The sequence below is a fragment of the Prinia subflava genome, chromosome 17 (assembly GCF_021018805.1).
Source record: "Prinia subflava isolate CZ2003 ecotype Zambia chromosome 17, Cam_Psub_1.2, whole genome shotgun sequence".
In the NCBI taxonomy this organism is placed as follows: domain Eukaryota; kingdom Metazoa; phylum Chordata; class Aves; order Passeriformes; family Cisticolidae; genus Prinia; species Prinia subflava.
In genome coordinates, this window is record NC_086263.1 from 13,249,922 (window position 1) to 13,272,399 (window position 22,478).

Here is a 22,478-nt window from a genome sequence, read left to right on the forward strand (position 1 = left end):
GGAGCAGTCTTGCCATGAAGTGAGGACTTGCATTGTGTGGGGCTCCTGAGATGCAGGGAGGGGTCCTCAAATGCAGGGAGGGATCTTGCCACGCAGAGGGGGCTTGCAGGGGACGTGTCCCACAATCCAAGGAAGCTCCTGAAACCCATGGAACGATCCCGTTATCCCCTGTGGGCCCTACAACGTGGGCAGATCCTGCAGTTCACGCGGGCTTTTGTCCCGCAGGGAGGGGTCCCTGCTCGCAGGGCAGCCCCGCGGGAGGGGTGCCGGGATGATGCCCCTCCGCTCGAGGGGGCTCCCGCCGCTCCCGGCGGGGCCCTGCCCTGCCCGGGGCCCCGCGGCGATGCGGGGGGCGGGCGGGGGTCGCGGGGGGCGGCGCGGCGGGCGGGGGGTGCGGGAGGCGGTGCCGCGGCCGCGGCGCTATAAAGGCGGCGGCGGCGGGGCGGGCGCGGCGGCGGCGGCCGGTGTCGTTCGCGCGGTGTCGGTCGCTCGGTGTCGGTCGGCGGCGGGGCCAGGATGACGGCGAACGGGACGGCGGAGCCGGTGCAGATCCAGTTCGGGCTGATCAACTGCAGCAACCGGTACCTGACGGCGGAGGCGTTCGGGTTCAAGGTGAACGCCTCGGCCGCCAGCATGAAGAAGAAGCAGATCTGGACGCTGGAGCAGGACGGGGAGGACTCCAGCGCCGTCCTGCTCAAGAGCCACCTGGGCCGGTACCTGGCGGCCGACAAGGACGGGCGGGTGAGCTGCGACAGCGAGGAGCCGGGCCCCGACTGCCGGTTCCTGGTGCTGGCCCACGGCGACGGGCGGTGGTCGCTGCAGTCCGAGCCCCACCGCCGCTTCTTCGGCGGCACCGAGGACCGCCTCTCCTGCTTCGCCCCCGCCGTCTCCGCCGCCGAGAAATGGAGCGTCCACCTGGCCATGCACCCCCAGGCCAACCTCTACAGCCTGGCCCGCAAGCGCTACGCGCACCTGGGGCCCCGCCGCGACGAGCTGGCCGTGGACCGCGACGTGCCGTGGGGCGTGGATGCGCTCATCACCCTCCTGTTCGTGGAGCAGCGGTACAGCCTGCAGAGCTGCGACCACCGCCTGCTCCGCAGCGACGGCCGCCTGGTCCCCGCCGCCGAGCCCGGCACCGCCTTCACGCTGGAATTCCGCTGCGGAAAGGTGGCCTTCCGCGACGGGGAGGGCCGCTACCTGGCCCCCTCGGGGCCCAGCGGCACCCTCAAGGCGGGCAAGAGCGCCAAGGTGGGCAAGGACGAGCTCTTCGCGCTGGAGCAGAGCTGCCCGCAGGTCGTGCTGCGAGCCGGCAACGATAGGAATGTCTCCACCCGGCAAGGTACGAGGGGATGGGGGCCGCGGGTGGGGGGAACGGGGCACCTCGGCCGCCCCGGGGTCCCGGGGCTGTGGCCGCCTCGGGGTGCGCTCCTGCATCCCTCGGGTACCAGCTTCCCTCGGGAATCGCCTGCCCCGAGCAACCCCCTGGATCCCTCCGGCATCACTTCCCCGGCATCACCTCAGGATCGCCGCCTCGGAGTAGCCCCCGCAGCGCTGCCCCCCAATTCCCCAACATCCGCTGCCTTCCTGCAGCAGCCACCCCACAGCGTGGCCCCCTGCACCCCTCGGCGTGGCTGCCCGAGGTCCCTCCCCCAAATCCCCACCACGATCCCCCCGCATCCCTCCCACATCCCTTCCCCTTCCCCCTCCCGCATCCCCTCAGCATCGCCAGCCTGGGGCCCATCCCTCCGGCACCCCCATCCCTCCGGCACCCCCATCCCCGCACCATCGCCTCTGCAGGGCGCCCGGGGGGCAGGGATGGCGAGGGGCCTGCCTTGGGGCGCGGGGGTGGAAGGGAGGGGGCTGCGAGGGGGTGGATGGAGTCTTCCCTCGCAGTGAAGGAGGCAGGGCTGTATCCTCGCCTTCCTTCCTTTGGAGCTCATTGTTCACCCAACAAAGCCTCCGCCGATCTCCCCCCGGCCCGAGCACGCCTGAGCCTTTTGCCCAGCGGAGCAGGGAGGCTGCGGGTCCCGGGGGGCCTCTGGTTCCCCCCAGGAGGCCGGAGCTCCCATGGGTGGGGGGCTGGGTAGCAGCCTTACATAAAGGGCTTTGCCAACACTCCCGCATCCCGCATCCATCCACCCGCACAAAGGCAGAGCCGCCCCTCCGTGCCCGCTGCACCGTCCCCGTCCCAGCGGCCGCGGTGCCACCCCACGGGGACACGGGGACATTCCGAGCTCCTCGAGCACGTGGGATGCTCCGTGCTGCCAGCCGGGGGGGTCCCCGCTCTGCCGTGCCGGGGGTCCCCGCTCTGTGCCCTGCGTGCCCCGGGGCTCATCCCGGCCCGCCAGCTCAGGCCGGCGCACGCCGCGTGTGGGATGGGTGCGAGCATGTAGCAAAGCCTGCAGGAACAGCGGGGAATTTTTTTTTTGTGTGTGTGTATTGTGTATTTCGAGGTTGCTGCTGAACCCTGATCCGTGCCTGGGCAGCTCCGTGCGGGGAGCTCCCTGCTTTTCTCCTGGCCGAGGGCAAATCCCCGCAAAGCAGCCCATTAAAATTTTAAATAATAAAATCTGCCAAGACGGGCGATGGGAATTGTTTTCCCAGGCACGGGGATTTGGGGAAGAGGAGGAGGAGAGGATGGCGGTGGCGGGAGGATGGCGGGAGGCTGCCGCAGCGCCGTGGGGGAAGGGCTGCTGCAGCCCTTTGTCACCAGAGATGGGGAAACCAGATGTGGGGGGAGACGCGAGGGACGGAGCGGGACCCCGCGGTGGCGGGGACCCCGCGGAGCGGGTGGGAATGCTGCTGGCCCACCCTCCGGCTTTGTCTGACTCGGAAGGGATGGGGGAGCAGGAAGGGGGGGGGAACAAATCTCCCCAGCAACAGCGGGCTCAGGGCTGTGCCCGGCCCCTTTCCAAGCAAAATACAGCGGGAAGGGCCGCGCTGGGGCTGCACATCCTCCTCGCTCGAGTCCGTTTTGGCTGGAGAAGACTTTTCCACCCGGTTTGTCCTTCCCGATGGCAGTGAAAGGCTGGGAGCTGCCGCTTGCTGGGGCTCATCCTCCTCCCGTTGTGGAAGCGCCCAAGGTTACCAAAAGGCAGCAGAAACAGCCGTCGGAGGAAGCGGTTCCAGACAGCCCTTTTCCCCGCTGATAAGCGCCGTGCTGCTGGCAGACGCTCCCTTGGCCACTGGGGATGGGGGACATGACATGCCAGGAGTGACTGGAGCTCGGCGGGAAAAGGCAGCTTGTTCCAGTGTGGAGTCAAGGAGGGAGCAGGGATGGAGTGGCTGTCCCCCCTCTGCCCCATGGGAGGAGCAGGGATGGGTCCCTGGCGTTCCTCTGCGGTTCCCTTGGCTGGGATCCAGCTTTGGAACGGTGTTGTCCCACCAGTGCCAAGTCAGCTCCTGGCTTGGAGTCTCCTCCCCGTCCCGGGGACGGCCGGTGTCAGCATCCCCTGCACACGGGGACCACGACACAAACCCCCGGGGCAGCAAGGGATGGGTGCCAGCCCTGCCTCTGCTCCGACACAGGGCCTGGGGGTATCCCTGGCACCCCTCTCGTGTCTCCAGCCCCAGCAGGATCCCCGGGTTCCCATCTCCAGTTTGCACCCCAGAGGGAGCGGGGCCGGCAGCGAGCAGCCTCCTCCCCGCTCAATGGCTCCTTTCTAGCCCGGCTGCGGCAACAAAGAGCCCTTTGTGGGCTCGCAGGTCCCGGGGGCAGGGCGCTGGAGTTCCCCCTCCCCGCTGGTCCCCCGCCAGCCCCCCGCCCGGCCGAGGTGTGCCCCTGCCCCCCACCCGCCTGCGGAGAGGGTGGGCTGGATGGGGAGCGAGGAATTCCAGGAAAGGATCTGGGGAGGAGGGCGAGCGCGCCCGGACGTGCCGTGCTGGCAGTGGGAGCGCTGCCCCGGGGCCGGGACCCCTCCCGGCATGGGCTGAGCCGGATTTCACCCCCCGGTTCATCCCGGTGCCACGGCAGGCAGGAAGATGCGGCTCCAGGGCAGGGGGCACCCAGGCTTGGGTGTCGATTTTCATCCGGAGATGCCAAGTGGCCTGTTGACACTTGGGGGATACCACAAAGCCACAGGAAATCCACAGGGAAGGGGGGTGGGGTGGGTTTTTCAGGAAATTCACGTTTCACCCCTACCCGTGACCCCTTTGCAGAGCTGCACCCTCAGCAGAGGAGCTGCTGGTTCCCCTGCTCCAGGCTGCTGGATTTAGACAAAACCCTGTTTGGATTTCTGCAGGGGTGCGGTGTAAGCCCCGCTGAAGGGCAGGGAGGGCACAGCAGCAGCCTCTGAGCACGTGTGTGGGTGCCAGAGCCCACAGGGAGCCCAGAGCCGACACGGGCTGGCAGCGCTGGGGCAGCATCCCAGTCCCACCCTGAAACCCTGCCCTGCTGCCCCGGGGGCTCTGCAGGGTGCTGCCAGCACTCCCCTGGAGCAGTGCAGGCGATCTGGGCTCGGGTGTTCTCAGCTATAACCGTGGGGTGTTTGAAAGGACAATTGGAAGATGGGAAAGGTGCTCCTCTCCACGGAGCTCAGCCCAACTGGCTCTCACTGGCATCCCAGGACAGCTCACGGGAGATGTTCTGTGTGAGTGCAGAGGGAAAGTTTTCTCCATGCTCTGAATGCCCCACGCTGGGTCTGCAGTCCTCTATGGTGTGGAGGTCACAGGGACCTGTGTACAACAAACTCTGCTCCTTTAGAGGGAGAAGCTGGGCTCTGTGGGAGGTACGGGAAGGTGTGTGCCTGCCCTGGGATGCCCACAGGCCTCCTGGTGCACCCACAGTGGCTGGAGAGCAGCGAGGGCTCCAGCATCAATCCTGCAATCCCACGAGCCTGGAAACCTCGGAGCTGAGGACTCAGGGAGCCTTTTCCAGCCCTCTGAGCACCTCAAGCCCAGGGACTCAGCATTAGGAAACCCTGGGGTGACAGCATGCCTCGGCCTTCCCGAGCTGTGCATTCTCCCCAGGATCCCTGCAGCGATCCTGTGTTGCAGACAGAGCCCGAGGACATCCCACGCCAGGAATTTTGGGGTGCGCGGGCGTGCCTCCACCCCCTCCCCAAGAGCCGCCGAGCGCTCCCCCCTCCTGCCTCCAGCTGTAATTAGCAGCTTCGTCAAGGTCAGGAAGAGCAGTGCCGCTGCAGACTGTAAATTTACCCAGAGCGTTAATTAATCCGTGATTGCAGTGGGAGCGGCCGGGCCGGGCGCTGCGGGAGCCACGGCAGGGGGGTGGCCGTGGGGACAGCCTGTCCTCCACCGCGGGGACATCTCCGAGGGACCCACCATGGGCCCGCAGCCTCACCCGCCGCCCGTGGTGGCTGCAGTTCCCCCATCCCGCTCCAGCTCTGCTGCAGCCCTTTGAAGCCTCGTCCTGCCCAGCCGTAGCCGCATTCCTTTGTGCTGAGTCGTGTAACCCAACCCCGCGCTGCTTTTGGGGAGGGGGTGCTGGGAGACCCTCCTGCAGCGGAGAGCCAAAGCTCGGGGCAGGGCGAGGGTGGAAAATGGGCTGGCAGGGAGGTGGGGGAGGGCGGTGTGTGCTGTGCTCTGTGCCGGGCTCTCCGGGGACAGCCAGCGGTGCTCGGAGGCTCCCGGCACTCCCTGTCCTGTCCCCAGCCCGTCCAGTCCCGCTCTGTGGCATCCCCCTGGCTCTGCCCAGTCTGCTCCCTGCGGGTCAGGGAGTTCTTCCCAGAAAAGTCAGCGAGGGGAGGCACCACCCCCACTCCTCACCCACAAACCACAGGGACCCACAGCTCTCACAAGTTTGGGGGGCCCAGGGGTGCTGGGCTGTGTCCCCCAGGGTCACCTCCCCACAGCCCAGCCTCTCCGTGAGCCCCCGCAGAGCCCCTCTCTCTCAGTTTTACAGCTCTGGATTGGAGCTGGAGCTGTCTGACACGGGGATGCAAAATCAAAACCAAATGTTCCCACAACCACCAGCTCAGCCCCTGGCAGTGCTGGGAGGCGGCGGCTGTGGGATAGCCCTGGAGCTGAGGACGTGGCCATTTGGGCTGGGCTGGTGGCCACCAGCACCCCCTGCCCCCTGCGCTGCCCAAATACCCTGGGGAGGGAAGCACCAGGGTGGCTGCGTGTCCATCAGGAGAGTCCTGGAATCACAGATGGTTGGGAGGGATCATGGGCAGGGACAGCTCCCACCAGGCTGGGTTGTTCCAAGCCCCATCCAACCTTGAACACTCCCAGGGATGGGAGATGCAGGAGGTGCTGGAGGGTGCCTGGTGAGAGGAGGGGGGTACAGTGGACAGGTGGAATCCATGGGCCAGTTGGGATGTGGGAGATGAGATTATGGCCAAAAAAGTGGAGCCTTCAAAGCCTGATCCCTTTGGGAACAAAGCCTGATCCCTTTGGGAAAGGTGGGTGATGGACATGCAGAGCAGAGGCTGCTGCTGGGCCTTGGGATGGGGCCTGACTGGAGGCACGGATGGGTGATGTGGAGCCCCGGGGAGCTGTGCCTGCAGGACAGCTGGGTGCAGCTGGTGGCACCTCCTGGTGCCTTCCCAGAGCAGCGAGGCCACCAAGACTGCAGTCCCTGAAGCCTTTCCAGTGACTGTACAGAATTATTTGAAATCCCAGCAGCTGAGAAACCAGGATGCATCGAGGAGGTGTGAGGGGCTGAACACGTGGCCAGCCCCCCCTCCCTCAGCTGCTCCTGATCAGATTTGTGCTCCAGACCCTTCCCCAGCTCCATTTCCCTTCTCTGGACATGCTCCAGCACCTCCATGTCTCTACTTTAGTGAGAGGACCAGAACTAGACAGAATGTGGGCTTGACCCCTTTCCAGCCGTGCAGCAGGGAGGGATGCAGGTGTGCATCGCTCTGGAAAATTCATCCAGTCCCACTGAACTCCCATTTCACCAAGCTCAGCAGTGGGGCTGAGCTCAGCACCCCTGAGCTCCCCAAAACCCAGCACGGAGCTTGGCCATTGGCTTTGGCTACAGCTTGTGGCTCACATCCCCAGAGTGTTTTTAGGCTGAAATCCACCAAGCTGGAGAGCTCTGGAGCAGTTCTGGCCCCGCTAGCCCTGACTAAGCAGGTTTGCTCAGGCTCAGGGCCTGAGGTGGATGCACACGTGGCTGGCAGTGGCCCAGGGCTGTGGCCGGTGGCCCCAGGACCAGCTGCATCCACCTCTGCACGGAAATGCTGTCTCTGGCCCCTGGGGTGCAGGGATGGGCCATCCTGGCTGGCAGAGCTGGGGGACAGGCTGGTGCTGATGATTTTGGAGAGTCAGGGAAAGGCTTGGCTGCCCTAGGGCTTTCCTGAGCCTCCTGTCCCTGCACACCTCAGTGCTCCAGCGGGATGTGACAACTGTGGATGAGAAACGTTGTCATGGTCCTTAAACACGCCACGAGCTGGGATTCATGGGTGCTGCGATGGCCTCTGCTAATGGGCTGAGTAACCTGGCTGTCACCTTTGGGAAAAACTGCAGCCCTTTTCCTTATAAAATATCTACATTGGTCTTTGCTTCACTGTTAGAGAGCTGTTGAGTCAGGAGTGGAAGCTCACAGCTACCCAGCCCTCATTTAGGATCTTAACACCCAATAACCAAATGAAAACCTGGATTTGAACCCCAAATGCCAGAGGGGAGATCCGTGTGAGGGATTTGGGATCCACCAAAGCTCACCCAGGAAGCAGGAGCCCCTCTCAGTTGGGTGTCCTGGGCTGCCCAGCTCCTGGACCTGCTGGAGGCAGGTTGTGTTCCCACCCTCCATCTCCATCTGTCTCTGCTCTGCAGGGATGGACCTTTCTGCCAACCAGGACGAGGAGAGTGACCAGGAGACCTTCCAGCTGGAGATCAACAAGGACACCAAGAAATGCGCCTTCCGTACCTACACCGGGAAGTACTGGACCCTCACCTCCAACGGGGGCATCCAGTCCACCGCCTCCACAAAGTGAGTCCCCTGTCCCCGCAGCTCAGGGCGGTGCCTGGGCTCCAGAGCACCCTCTGCACCTCCCAGGGGAATTCAAGGGGGATTTTCCAGCTTGGGTGCTCATCCCAAACACTTCCCAGCAGAGGCGTTGCATTTTGGGAAAACCAGGGATGGGATGGGGCTTGCCGCCCACGATGCTCTGGAAGTCCCTGGGGCCACACAATCCTTCCCGGCCGGCTGGGGCTGTCGAAATGCTCTGCCCTGCAGTTCAACGCTGAGAGCCAGGCGGAAACCCCAGAAATGCCTTTGGCTGCCTGCCTGCCTCCTGCCCACGCGGACAGGGCTTCCCAGCGGGATGGCCACCACAGCACAGCTCACCCTGCACAAACAGATCGAACCGGGCTCTCCTGAGCTGGCTGTGGGCCTTTCCAAGCCAGCAGGGTGGCAGTGGCAGGGCCCCCCTCCTCCACAGCCCGCTGACTGTCCTGTCTGCCCCACAGGAACGCGAGCTGCTACTTCGACATCGAGTGGTGCGACAAACGCATCACCCTGAAAGCTGCCAACGGCAAATATGTGACAGCAAAGAAGAACGGGCAGCTGGCAGCCTCCATGGAGACAGCAGGTAAGGGACCCTTGGGGACCCCACACCGGGGCAGCAGGGGATGAAAAAATCCCCCCAGAGCCAGGCTCTTCTAAGTGATGCTCGGGCAGTGTGTTCTCTTAGTGATGTGCTGTGAGTTGGGGGGACAGATGAGGTGGGTGAGAAATGGGTGAGGCTGCTCCTGCCAGCTTTGGGGCCTGGCTCTGTGCCCCCCTGGCTGCTCTCACAGCTCTCCCCTCGGCGCAGGCGAGACGGAGCATTTCGTGATGAAGCTGATCAACAGGCCCATCATCGTCCTGCGCGGCGAGCACGGCTTCATCGGCTGCCGCAAGGTCACCGGCACGCTGGACTCCAACCGCTCCTCCTACGACGTCTTCCAGCTGGAGTTCAACGACGGCGCCTACAACATCAAGGGTGAGTCCCCAGCGTGGCTGTGGGCTGGGGGAGGTGGCCTTTGTGATTCTGTGGTGGCTCATGAGGCCACTGTGTCCCCTCTCCTGCAGACACCACTGGGAAGTACTGGATGGTGGGGAACGAGTCGTCCGTCACCAGCAGCAGCGACACCCCCGTGGACTTCTTTTTTGAGTTCTGCGACTATAACAAAGTGGCCATCAAAATCAATGGCAAATACCTGAAGGGCGACCACGCCGGGGTGCTCAAGGCATCGGCTGACACCATCGACGCCTCCACCCTCTGGGAATACTAATGCACTTTAGGGTACCTCCCGTTGCCAACTTCTCTTTCCCTTCCTGTCCTCTTTTCCTTTGGGTTCTGTTTCTCCTCTCTGTAACAGGATTTTCAGACTGGCTTGCCCTTCCCTCCTGCCATAGAGTTGGTGCGTTATGTGGGAGGTGGGTCTCCGTAAATCCCTGTAAGAACTGGAAAAGTGGTGGGGCTGCCTGCCTATAGCTTTCTAGAGGGGTCTGTCTCTATCCCCCCATCCCTGCCTCCCTCCAGGTTTGCTGGGCTTGGAAATGGCCAATCCTCCTCCTGGCCCTGAGCATCACCTTAGGTAGTTTATGTTCCTCTCCTCGATTAAAAAAAGGGAATAAGATCACCTCTGTGCTCGCTTCTGCCATATCAGCACTGGCACAGCCTCAGACTGTGCTGCCAGTGTCGCCTGGAGCATCTGTCCTGTCCTGCCCTGCTCCAGTCAGGGGTGGAGCGATGGTGCTGGGCTCAGCTGGCACAGCTGGCTGGTCCCAGCAGCTTCTCTCCCCTCCTGGACCGTGGGGCAGGTCCATCCCCAGCTGAGCTGTAAGAGGTGACCTTACATATCACAGCATCCCTGGGCATGGCGCTGGCGTGTGCCAGCACTTCCCTGTGGAAGGGCCAGCAAGCTGCCCCTCCCAAACACCTGGAAATGATTCTTTAGGGTGATCCTGGTCTGGAAAGCCTCAGCCTTTCATCTCATGGAGCCCCGTGCTCCTCCTGTCCCTCCACCCCTCCTTGTGCTTCTGGCCCTGGAGGAGCATCCCAGACCCTGATGGTGGGTCCAGTCTGGCCCGAGGCTGGTCCTGCTGGTGTCCTGGAGGGGAGGCTGTGGGGGGACACAGAGCCAGCCCGTGCCAGGGCGGGGGCTCCACCCAGCCCATCTCCCGTGGGCTTGGTCCCGGCAGGAGCCGGGCTGCCCGACGTGATCTCCCCGGGGCAGTGGCTGGAAGCATAAACTGCAGATTTTGGTTTACAGAATAGAAAAGTTCCTTAGCAAACTTTGCACAGTGATATTTGCTCAGTACCTTTGATGTTGTTTTTTTCTCTCTCGTGAAATACTGGAACAGTGAAGCGAATCACTGAACACCTAATGCTGAATTAGGAAGCGCCCGCTCCTGCGGGCACCCCGAGGGGGCAGCTCCCGGTCCCACCACCCCCAGGGCACCTGGGCTGGGCTCTCATGAATTGCAACCCTACTGGAAAAGGAAAAAAGAAAAAAAAGACCAAAACAGTATTTTTGTTAGTCTCTATTTATATATGCTCTCCATGGCACTGTGTGACCAGCTGTTGTCTGTACTAGGTCTGCATTAGAGTTTGACGCTGTCTGTAGCGGGTGATGCTGCGTGTTCCTTAGGGTGTTGAAAGGCACTTTATCCTTTGGGGCCTGCCCAGGGCCGGTATCTGCTCCCTACAAACACACCAAGGAGCCTTTTCCCGCGTGGGGCCCCTCTGGAGAGGGCCAGCGCTGGTCCCACCCCACGCCAAGGGTGCTCTCGGCATCGCTGCCGTGCCAAACCAGGGCCGGTCCCTACTGCCAGGTCAGCCTTAAAGCCATGAGGAGGGGCTCCCCTCCACAGGAGCTCGGTGCTAAACTCAGCTGGGAGAGCGAGGCTGTCCCCAGGCAGGGGGGCAGCTCTGGGCTGGGGTCCCTGGCGGGCGCAGGGGCTCCTGGCTGGGACTCTACCTCGGCTCTGCGCCCACAGCCTGGGGCTGCCCGCGGCCCCCGGCACCGCGAGTGCCCCGGGACCGTGCCACCCCTCCAAGGACCGAGTGTCTTGAGGCCCTGTGTGACCCTGTGACTCAACACGCCCTCGCTGGCGTCACCCCCTCCCCGTGTGCCCTGTCCCCGTCACCCAAACATGTAACCCCCGCTCCGGCTTCTCCCGTGTGACACTAGGTCAACATCTCTCCTGTTTCCTCTTATCGGGTGTCGTGACTCTCTGAAAACATCTCACTCTGAAAGTTTAAGTTTTGGGTTTGTTTGGGTTTTTTTTTATTATTGTTATTTTTTTTTGTAAGTGCCATTTGTATAACTTAAAAAAAAATAGCTTCAAATGGAGAAAGATGAATTAAAAAATAAAACCTGCATTCGGATTCAACCTGGTGTGTGGTCTGTGGGGGCTGCAACAGCCTTTTAATGAGGCAAGAGCCTGAGTGTGGAGATTTGGGGTGGTGGAGCCTTTGTCTGACAAAAGTTGAGCTGGTTCTGGAGAGCTGAGGAGATGATGGGGAGGGAATGGTGACCAAGAGGCCCCAAGGAGGTGTAAAGCCAAGGCCAGCTGGAGGCTGGGTCACCTCTGGAGATGCTCAGCACAGCCTGAAGCCACAGCCCAGGGGCATGGGGGACCCATGGCTGGATCAGGACCACCTCATCTGCAAAGCAGCAGGAGCAAAGCTGTGCCCCACAGAGCTGCTGCTCTTGATTCGGGTGTTTCACCTCCATAGGACGGCCCAGACAGGAGGGAAGAGCACGGGGATGGGGGTTTGGGTGCAAGGTTGGGTGGTGGGCAGCAATCAGCCTCGATTTGGGGATGTGCAAAAGGGCAAGATAAAGGACTGAAGTGGGGAAGGAAGCCCAGCCCAAGCCACGTCCTCCCAAAGGAGCCAGGATGTGCCCCCAGCCCTCCCAAGATAACTGAAACCAGCCCTGAGACTCAACCAACCTCCAGCACCTGCACCGAGAGCAGCCAGAGCTCCCCTGCCCATCACCACAGCCTGGCTGGGCACCAACAGGCCCCTGCTTGCCTTGGAAAATGCAAAGCTGATTGGAAAAAGCCAAGTTTGGGATGTGGGGGCTGCCCAGCTCTCCCCAGGCACACAGCCCAGGGGGACAGGGGGGAAGGCATTGCCTAGAGGGACCTTCACCATCAGATGGGGGGGATGAGCCCTGCAAGGGCCACAGGAAGCAGGAAGGAAGGAAGGAAGGATGTGCAGCCCTGACAATAAACAGCGAGAAATCAGGGCAGAGCAGGAAACGCTGAGCAGCTCCGATGGCCGGGCTCAGCCTCACTGTGACATCTCCGTGTGCACGAGCAAACCTGGCTGTGACACCAGACTGTGACACCCAGCAGGGCAGCAGGCAGCTCTGCCAGGGGCTGCCCACCCCAGGCAGGGGCTCTGGAGCTGCAGGAAGGATTCTCCCCCTTCCCCTCTCCCCAGCTGCCAGCACACATTTCCTTTTTTCCCCTCAAGGCTGGGTTCTGCATTTACCATCATTCACCACCACTCCAGCAAGAGGGGAAATCCCCTCAGCCTTCCCCCCCATCCTGGTTTCCATTTAAAGGAGCGACTGGAAACCATTTTCTATCCCATCCACTTTTTCCTCAGGAGCACATGGAACAGGTTAAGCTGTTCCAGGAGGGTCAAATGGGTTTTTGCCTTGAGACCTGGAGGGTTTCCACTGGCACAGGCTGGGATCTGGCCCCACTCCCTGGCATTGTCTCAGCACCAGGCTGGCACGGGCAGGACGGGAGGACAAGGTCATGGCTGTAAGAAAAGCACACAGGTGAAAGCCAGAGTGCACAAATTTATTTACAAAAAATTCAAATTACAATATAATACAGGAACTTTTTACACACAGAATATTAGAACTGTTTACTACCAGAATGTAAAGAAAAATATTTTTTGGTTTTTTCTCCTTTTTTTTTTTCTTTTTTAATAAACCACCTATTTATTTTAGCTATTGTTATACAAAGTTGCAGAACATGCACATCTTTACAGGTCTTTTTTTTTTTTTTCTTTTAATACAACGTTTTGCTAAGTGCAAATACTAAGTTTCTCTCTCCACCTTTAAGGCAAGTAAATGGGACACTGCAATTAGCTGTAAAAGTACCTGTTATGGGATCAGCCTGGGCACAGCAACCTCCTCATTGCCTTCAAAACCTTTAAACAAGTGGTTCCAAAGACTGTGGGGCAGCAGGAAAGTGGGATGCAGGAGTTAGAGACCAGGTCAAGGCTGGATTCGGTGGCTCAGTAAGTTTTGGGCTTTTTCCCTTTTTTTTTAAATAAATAACACAGATTCAGAAACAACTTGAGGTCTCCTGGGTTAGAGAGGAGAAGCAGCCACACGCTTGGGCGGCAAGTTTTTGTTGCAATGGGGAGAAGAGCAGTGCAGGGTGTGCTGGGCACCTGCACATCACAGACCAGGCACTGATTTGTGCTCTCTTGGACACAAATAAGCCCTTGGCTCTGGCAGGGGACACAGGGAACTCTCTTTTCCCTCTGTATACTCCAGGCTCCTCCAGGCCCGTGACAGCTGTGCCAGGGCAGCAGTGACCTCGATGGATCACAGCCACCAACCTCCCCTTGCCACCTCTGCTGCCACCTCTGCCCTTTCCTCTGCCAAGGCTCAGTTCTCCATGCCCACACATCCCTGGACACACACAAAGAAATGGGACTGGACCACCAGTTTTTGCTGGATGAACATCCTATTTCCTTCACAGTCTGGCCACTGGTTCAGCAGCTGAGCTGTGCCTCCCCTGCAGTGCCTGATCCTTCCTGCACCCACCAGGAAGGGCAAAAGCCTTGGAGAGTCTGGAGGGTTCAATCCAAACCAGCCCTTGAGCCCAGAAAATCTCAGCTATTAAACAAACAGGATTCTCTCTCCATAAGGGAAGCCACCATTGCTTCTCCTGACCTGGGTTTGCTTTCTCAGCAGCCTCTGTGACAAAGCCCTTCCTCCAAATCCAACAGGATTCCTGCTCCTGGCTGCTGCAGGAATCAGTCGGTGCAAGGCAGGATTTAAACCTGGTCAAAGCCCAGCTGAGCAGTAAGTGATAAAGCTCCTGCAGCCCCCAGACTGCTGCCAGGAATAAACTAATCCAAAATAGAAAATTCCAGCAGCAAGGGGATAGCAGTTGGTTATTAATGCTAGAGAGGCCACAGCACAGAGAAGCCAGAGTGCTCCACAGGGAATGTTTGACCCACAGGCAACAGGAAGAGCACTCAGCTCCAAAAGGCATGGAAATCTTCCTGTCTGGGAGACCTTCCTGGGCACAAAGTCCCCAGAGGCTGTCCCAGGCCCCTGTCCAGGAGCATCCCACTGACACCCTGTGCCCAGTGCTCCCTGCACACCCCAGGGGATCCGGGGTCCCAGAACGCTGCACGTGGGGCTTTGGCAGAAGCTGTGAGGTGGAGACAGGGAATTTTACCTGAAAAAATGAATAAACCCACAAAACACCTGGATGCTGAAATACAGGGGGGAATGACAGGAAGGGAAATGCACCCAGAGAGTTCCCAGCAGGACAGAACAGGATGAAGGCCAGAACAAAACATTTGGAGAACAACAGCACAACTGGGCTGCTAAAAGCCAGCCCAACATTTCTGCGAAGTGGGTTTTTTTCCACTCCAACCATTTTCTTTCCTAGATGGGGCCTGTACCAGACAGCACAGCCAAGGGCTGTGGAGAGAGGGCTTCGTGCCACCCTCCTCCCACAGCCCAGCACTGCATCCCCCACTTGTCACAAGGAAGTTTTGCTTTTCCCTCACTTTCTAAGCCCAGCAATACTCAGGTTTAACTTTTAACACGCTTTTCCAAAGCCTATTTAAGCTGAGACACACGTTTTCATGAGTTTCCTGGTGCTGTGGGAGCAGCCAGCTTCCTGTACCATGAGGCTCCAGCTGCCCATTGGGTTATGAGGCTTTGGGTATGGGGGCTCCCAACTCACTGCAGCCACAGGGAACATTCCCAATTTTCCTACCACAGGACACACCACTGCCTACATGTCTAGCTGGGTGTTTCCCAGGCAGTTTTTGCAATAAAGGGCACAGCTCTGGCTCCAGGTGGTTCCAGCAGCTGCCTCAGCACTGCTGCCAGAAGCTGGGGGAGGGTTTGGGATGCCAGATGAGAGCAAAGCAAAGGCCACGTTTCAGAAGCTGAGGGGCACACACCTTTGGGGGGAAAAATGGAGCCCTTCAAAGGGGGAAAGTTCAGTCTAGTCAAAGATTTGAGTGCCCCAAGTCTCCTGCCACTTCCTAACACTCCCAAACAGAACACGGCTCTGAGCTTCCTACCAAGACCTCAGCAATGGGACAGCTGCTGGAGCCCCTCACTCTGCTTGGAGAGTGAGGAACACAAAAAATGCTACACTGACTTGCTTTGAACAATTTGTTTCTGCTGAGAGGTGCCAGCAGGATACAGGGATGCTGGAGAACACAGGAACCCCAGCCCTGAGCCTCACTACAGGCAGGGGGCTGGGGCAGCTGCCTCCTGTTACCTCACTCCTGAAATGCTTACTCAGATGCCAAGAGTCCCCTCCCTTCCCCCAAGACTCATTTTGCTTCTCTGGCCAGCAAGAAGGCAGGAATTTTGGAAATTCCCCAAGGAACTGCTGTATCCCTGTGTTCCACAAAGCCTCACTTTTCCTCCCAACAGCTGCCTGAAAAGGCTTTGTCAAAACGAAACATCTGGATGCCCAGCTGAGGGAGGAACTCAGTCCCTGGGAAATGTAGCACCAAACCCTGTTGCAGCACAGGTGGAAATGTTGGATTGCAAAGGTTTGGAGAAGCCCTGGAGAGGCTGCAGTGCAGGGACACGGAGTCCCCTGGCTGCTGGCTCAACTCCAGAGGGGCTGGAGCGGGGAGGGGGTGACGTTCTGGGGGTGGCTTTGCCCTGCAGTGACTCTGCCCAGCGCTGTGGGGCCAGGTCAGAAGCGGTGCCGGGGCTGAGGGCCAAAGTGCATAGGCAGGTTGTGCTCCAGCTGCACGTTGATCTGGGGAAAATCAAAATTCACCCTCATGTTGGGCAGGGGGGGCACGTAGGGGGCGGGGATGGGCCCGATGTTGAGGGGGATGTTGTTGTACATGGGGCGCACGGGGGGCAGCGGGAACGGGGGGTGCACGAAGGGGTACGGGGGCATCCGGGGCTGGTGGAAGTTCTGAGGAACCGGCCTGGGGATGACCTCGATCCTCTGGATTTTCTCCACGGGTTTCTCCACGGGAGGGCCGATGCGCTTGAAGCTGTTCTCTGCACGGGGAGGAGAGCACAGAGCAGTCACCCCACAGGCTCAGCACTGGCATTTCCTGTGGCATCCCCCGTTCCAGCACATCCACTGCCCGCCCCTTGCTCCCTGAGCTCTCCAGCCTGGCTCCTTTCAGTGACACCACCCCACAAAGGGGGAACATTTCCTTCTGAGGGGTGTGGGGCAGCCCCTGTGCCCCCCACGACGCAGCTCAGAGGTTTTGCTGCCCCTCTGCTACTCTGCCAAGCAGAGACCTCCACAACACCAGTGAGAGCTGCACACAAATCCTGTGCTTGCTCACAATCCCAGCAAAAGCCTGCAGGCAGCAGCACTTTAAAAACAGACCAGTTCTCAGGAGGAACAGGACCCAGAGAAGGTGCAGAGACCCATCAGTAGCTGGGAACCCTGTGCTGTCCCATCACCCATCCTCAGTCGGATCCCCACAGTGACTTACCCCCGTTCTTCTTCCTTTGCTCCTCTTCAGCCTCCTTCTGAATCTCATGAATTATCTTCTCATCATCTTCCTAGAAATCAAGGAATACCAGGGATCAGTGGGATAATCCCTATTGCAGCAGGTTTCTGTTCTCTCAATGCTGCTTTTCTTTCCAGCACATTTTCACAGGGAAAACCAAGAGAAACTAATTTGCCTGAATTGTCCTCGTTTGGGGCTGGCCTACATTTACCCAAAAGCAAAGCTGTGATGGGGGAACTGCAGCAGCACAAATAATCTGCACTCTATGGAGTATGACCACAATGCTTGGATCAGCTTTCCAGGGAGATCAGCACTAAAATTCATTGACTTGATGGAAACCAGAGGACTGCGACCCGGCTCCACCCCTCTGAAGAGCTGTTAATCTTTTTAATGGCAATAGTCTATTAAATATTTACATTATCCTAGCACTTGTAGAGTTTTTGGCCCAACAGCTGGAATTAACACAACTTAAATCCTGGCTCTAGTAGCTAAATGGTGCCATTTAGATCTTATCTGTAACTCTGAGAAGGGCATAAATCGAAATATGTTTCTTTAATGTCTGTCTAGAGGTTATAGCAAGAATATTCAGGGCTGCTGCTCACTAAGAACAGAAGGACAAGCCAGAAATTGAAATTGTCCTTCTGCCTCTCATCATCTTAACTCAAAGGAGAATCAGTGAGATCCAATGAGGCAATGAAGCCTCAGGTGAGTTTCTGCATGTTTGTGGGGATGAAACCAAACCTGGAGATTTCAGGGAGAGCAGCCAAACCTCCAGGACAGTGTTTGGAACCCTGAGCCCCAAGTACTCCACAAAGCACAAGACTCTGCTTGTTTTAGTCACCCTAATTTCAGTACTGCCAAAACACACAAATTTCCTCCTGAACACTCTTAATATGAAAAATAACCCTTATTTTGAAGAGTGCTCTGGAACTAAATCTAAAATATGCTTCGTGCATGCAGCTACACTGAAATGATTTTAAGCTTCCCAGTCCCCAGCTGACAGTCCTGTACATGTACAGCCTGGGAAGCTTGTGGAGAAGTCCCCTCCTCCACCACCAGATAAGGTTTCCCTGGGAGACTGAAGTTATCTTGATGTGCAGAAAGCCAAAAACTCAATACTTCCCTCCCTTTTATTATTCTGTGAGTCTATGGTTAAAATTAAGACTTTCCAGGACATGCTTATTTTTTTTTTCTCTCCCAAGCAGGCTGCTTGCATGGGGTGTTAATTACAGCCTATCTGTCTCCATAAACCTGCTGAAGAATGGCTCTTCTGAGCCTACATGGAATGCCTAACTACTCCCCAAATATCAGTTTTCCTGGCTGGAAAACTACCTGGGCATACTCCACAGGCAACCAAATATCTCCTGCTCTTTTGCAGCCCCAGATGTGCTCTCTCAGAGCTTAGTTTTAAGCTTTAAAAAGCTTTCATTTTTATTTTTCCTTCTCAGACTGTATTTTGTAATGCAGTTGAAAGTGGACATAGCCACCACTCCCATTTTATTGCCACTTATTGGAGAAGATGCACCTAAAGGTTTATGTAACAAGAAATACATTTTAAGCTCAGCTGAGCAAGATCACCCAGTATCTCCTTTCCTCACAGAGGATAAACCTCACCTTAGAGCCTAGAAATGTGCCCTTTAACTTAATAAAATGTTTTTACTGTAGTCTAAGTCTGTGATTACAGAGTAAATTCTTTCCTGTGAGAGTGGGCAGGCCCTGGCACAGGCTGCCCAGAGAAGCTGTGGCTGCTACATCCCTTCAAGTGTCCAAGGCCAGGCTGGATGGGACTTGGAGCAGCCTGGGATAGTGGCAGGAGGTGGAATAAAATGAGCTTTAAAGATCTTTCCAACAAAAATCTAAGATTAATCCTGTGAAATGCTGCTTCCCAGGGACACCCCTTCCTGTCCTACCCCTGACGCTGCAGCTCTGGTCAGTCCTGCACAGAATTGGACACATCAAAGACAACTTTACCAGCCCCTTCTGCAGTCAGGGCTGCTCCAGCCTCCCAGTTTAAACTGCAGCTGACCTCCCTCTAATGGGCTGGACACATCCATCTGCCCCAGGCTGCAGCAGCTGCACTGGCCCAGGGTGATGCTGGATTCGATTACTGCGGCTCTGGGGAGAAATAGGGAACAGCAAACCCCATCTGGCAGCCCTCCAAACTGACCCCTGGAGCTCCCTGGGACAGCATAAAACACATCCCCCAAAGAGCAGCAGCCACAGACCCCCACTCAGCTCCATCCCTCGGGGGTTTCAAGAGGGGCAGGGCTCACAGCACACCCTGGATGCAGAAACCTGCCAGGAACAGACCTGGATCAGGATGACGAGTTCCTGACTAGCTCTGAAACCACAAATCACAGCAGAGCCACCACAAAACACATCTCCAAGAACAGAACTTATCAGCCCTGTTGCTTCTCTGCTGATAAAAGTGTATTTTCCCATTGGAAGGTTAAGAAGTGCTTACACTTAATCCCACATACCAAGACTCAGCTTGGAATTTTTTTTTTTTTGCAACAGTATTTCTGCAAGACTGGTATCCATTAATATCAAAAAAAATGCACTGCACAACAAGCACCTTCCTGCTTAAGAGGCTGACATTAAATTTGGCACGTGATGAATACACAGCACCGTTCAATACCTGCAGTATTTAGGAAAGATCCACGTCCCAGATGGAACAAAAGAATTGATGATATATAAACAGCAAAATAATTTTAGGATGTTCTGAAAGAAAGCTGATGCCACTAATTCTGCCTAATACATACTGGGCAGGTCAGAATTTAAAAAAAAATAAACAAAGAACTCCTGGTGCTATTTTAGTGAATCTCACAAAACATTTCTAATTCTTTGGAACCAAAGGCTGTTTTTTAATACCACAGTAATTAGAAAGATGACAGATTCATCGAGGGGTAAAGCACCCACACCGAAAATTAAGATTTCATTACCACACTCATGGCTGGTTTTGTGGTGAGAAACCTTTTAACATCACATGGGGTGGAGGCTGCAGAAGGATTTCAAAAGCTTCTTGTGTCCGTTTCCCTGAGCGGGTTCAAGTCCCTTAATAAAGGATTAGATTATAATTTTAATGGCCTGTTCACAGGCTGTGTGGATTGAAGGCATTTATCTTGTCAAGTTAACAGTCATCTTCCTGTCAGCTGCCTTGCCTACAGCAAGACAAAAAAAAAAAAAAAAAAAAAAAAAAAAAAAAAAAAAAAAAAAAAAAAGAAATAAAATAAAGAAGAAAAAAGAAAAATGCAGCTTCCCAACCCTGGGGGTGGGTCTCAGAACTGGGCAGTTTTTTAGTTTTTTTGAGCAAAGATGTAACTTGGCTTTTCTCCTGGAGAGGAAATGCAGGGCAATTCTACAACGTGGCTCTTCCACACTCTGCTGCATCTCAGGAGAAGGGAGGTGGCCAAGAGGAAAATGCAAGGGATCTCTGAGCTGCACTCACCCTCTTTATCTGCAGAAACCAGATGTGGCATTAGCAGCAGCTGTGTTTTCAAGTGACAAAACAGGAGCAAAGCTTTGCCCCAGACCCGGCAGTGGGATGCTCTGTGCACCCCAGCCTGTAGCCAAGGAAAACAAATGCTCATCCCTGAGCAGTGTGGGAGCCTGCCCTGGCCATCCCCCACCTGGGAAAGGCTCTCCATGGAGGAAGCTTTTCCTTTCAGCCCTCTGCCATTGAATGCAGGGAATGCAGAGAGCACGGAGCCAATCACAGCAGAACGGATGGCTCGGTCTGTGGATGGATTAGCTGAGGAGCAGGGCTGGGTTGCTAAGAGAGGCACCTCTCCATGGCAGGGAGGCCTGCTACAACAATGCTGCTGCAGAGGAGCCTCATCAGCACCCACACAGGGCCCTGCCACAAGCAGAAAGAGCTCCTGGAGAAACAAACTGCCCTTGGGAATGAGAAAATACAGCAGCAAAGGAGATAAAAGCTCAGCAAGTCACACAGAGACAACCTCCCCCCAAATAAAACCTCCTCTGCCCAGAACAAAAGTGCCATCCAGGGAGCTTTTGAAAGCTCTGTTTTTATCTCCTGTGCTTCTCGTTATCTTTAATTATTAAGTGTCACCAGGAAGCGGCTGCCGCCTCCTGAAAAGAGGGAAAACAAGAGTCCTGGTGCCTATTTCTGGGCTCTGCAACCCCTCCCCTACTTCAGAAAGTGCTTCAGCACTGCTGCCTCCCCCTTTCTGCCTCTTTACTGCCTTCTTTTTTTCCACATACGTGTGGCCGCAGCCGTTCCTAATAAACTTGAAATGATTTTTCACGACGGAGGCTTCCAAAGGACTAAGGGGTTTTGTTTCAAATCATTCCCAGATCAGCTGCGGAGAGCCTGAGCAAGAACAGGCAGGGGCTGTCTCCGGCGTGCTCCTCCATGCAGCAGGAAGCAGGGATGAAAGCAGCCTGTGCTGTAACTGGAACAGGGCATCCGCAGTGCTGCAGGAAAAGGGGGGCCGGCATGGGGACGGCGCTCAAGAAATGCAGAGTTATTTTAGCAACAGGCATTCCATATCCATGGCTGTCTGTGAATCCCCTGGATTAACCATATGCTTGTGATTGAGGCATTTTATGGCAGTTAAAAAAACCCTGAACTCACCACAAATGCCACATCCTAAATTTAGGGGAGCTTCCCCCCCTCTCCCCTCCAAATCCTAAAGGCAGCACTGTGCACTTCATGCATTTCCTTGATGCATTTGAAGTTTTACAGTCTTTTCTCAACATCATCTTTTTATAACACCAGAAGGAGGGATAATTGCAAACACCTCATGATGATTAGTCCTCTGCTTTGAACTTTAATGCTGGGCCTTTGGGAGGGTTTCAAGAGTTTACTGAAAACATCTTAAAACTTTAAAGCCAAAAAAACCCCTCTGTGTAATATTACTGATAGCCCAAAGATGGGTATTAAACTCAAAATAATACGTTCAAGAGCAGAACCTGGTTGACCAAAACAGCCAGAATGCATTTATCACATTGCATCCCAGGATTTGTAAAAACTGGATGAAATGCACAAAAGGAGCTGTAGGTTTGCTACAGATATTTAGAAATCAGGACAAATACAGCCCCTACAACCCAGAGATAATTTGCAGAACCATAAAATGTCCTGAGTTGGGAGGGATGCACGAGGATCATCAAGTCCAACTCCTGGCTCTGCATAGGACACCCAACAATCCCACCCTGTGCCTGGTGTTGTCCAAACACCCCTGGAGCTCTGACAGCCGTGGGGCTGTGACCCTTCCCTGGAGAGCCTCTTCAGTGCCCCAGCACCCTCTGGGTGAAGAATCTTTTCCTGGTATCCAACCTACACCTCCCTGACACGGCTCCAGCCATTCCCTTGGGTTCTGTCTCTGTTCCCACGTGCTGCCCCTCAGGAGGAGCTGCAGCCCCCCATGAGTCTCCCCTCAGTCTCTTCTTCTCCAGCTGAACAAACCCAATAGACAGCTTCCCCTCCAGGCTCTCCACCATCTCTCCTCTGGATGCTTTCTAACAGCTTAATTCCCTCTGCTCCCTCCCGAGCTTTGTCTCTGGCAATGTTGCATCAGCCCCTCCTGCAGAGCAGAGCCAGAGCCCGCCTGGACTGGGGGACACGAGGACTTTTGGCCAAGCAGCTGCCTGGGAAGGGCTCCTGGCACCTCCTACAGGGGTGCAGGGCTCCAGTTAGCTCCAGATGAAATTCAGGGATGAAACAATTCCTGCCTGGCCTCCCTGGAAGCTGCTCACCACAGCACAACTGCAGCTTGTCTCGGAGCCAGCAAATATTGCACCAATACTTTTAAATCAGACTCCAGCCTGATTACAGCTTAGGGACAAGATTTTAACTAACCTTTAATTATGGGAAATTTTGAAGCCTCTGCT

At 56.7% G+C, this 22,478-nt stretch overlaps 2 protein-coding genes across 7 annotated transcripts in view; one reads left to right on the forward strand and one right to left on the reverse strand.

The window, feature by feature from the left end:
* The first annotated feature begins 430 nt into the window (after positions 1-430).
* FSCN1 (fascin actin-bundling protein 1) lies at positions 431-13,194 on the forward strand. The gene is made up of 5 exons (XM_063414521.1): positions 431-1,339; positions 7,744-7,900; positions 8,380-8,501; positions 8,727-8,894; positions 8,984-13,194. The coding sequence occupies exons 1-5, from the start codon at positions 517-519 to the stop codon at positions 9,184-9,186; spliced, it is 1,473 nt and encodes a 490-aa protein (XP_063270591.1). The 5' UTR covers positions 431-516; the 3' UTR covers positions 9,187-13,194.
* Positions 12,701-22,478, reverse strand: part of RNF216 (ring finger protein 216) — a 76,952-nt gene continuing 67,174 nt past the window's right edge. For all 6 annotated transcript variants that reach the window (XM_063414517.1, XM_063414515.1, XM_063414519.1 and 3 more), the window contains 2 exons: positions 16,608-16,677; positions 12,701-16,158 (listed from right to left, as the gene is read on the reverse strand). In XM_063414517.1, coding sequence (XP_063270587.1) covers positions 15,839-16,158; positions 16,608-16,677 — 390 coding nt within the window. In that variant the 3' untranslated portion in view covers positions 12,701-15,838. The remainder of the gene's footprint in view (positions 16,159-16,607; positions 16,678-22,478) is intronic.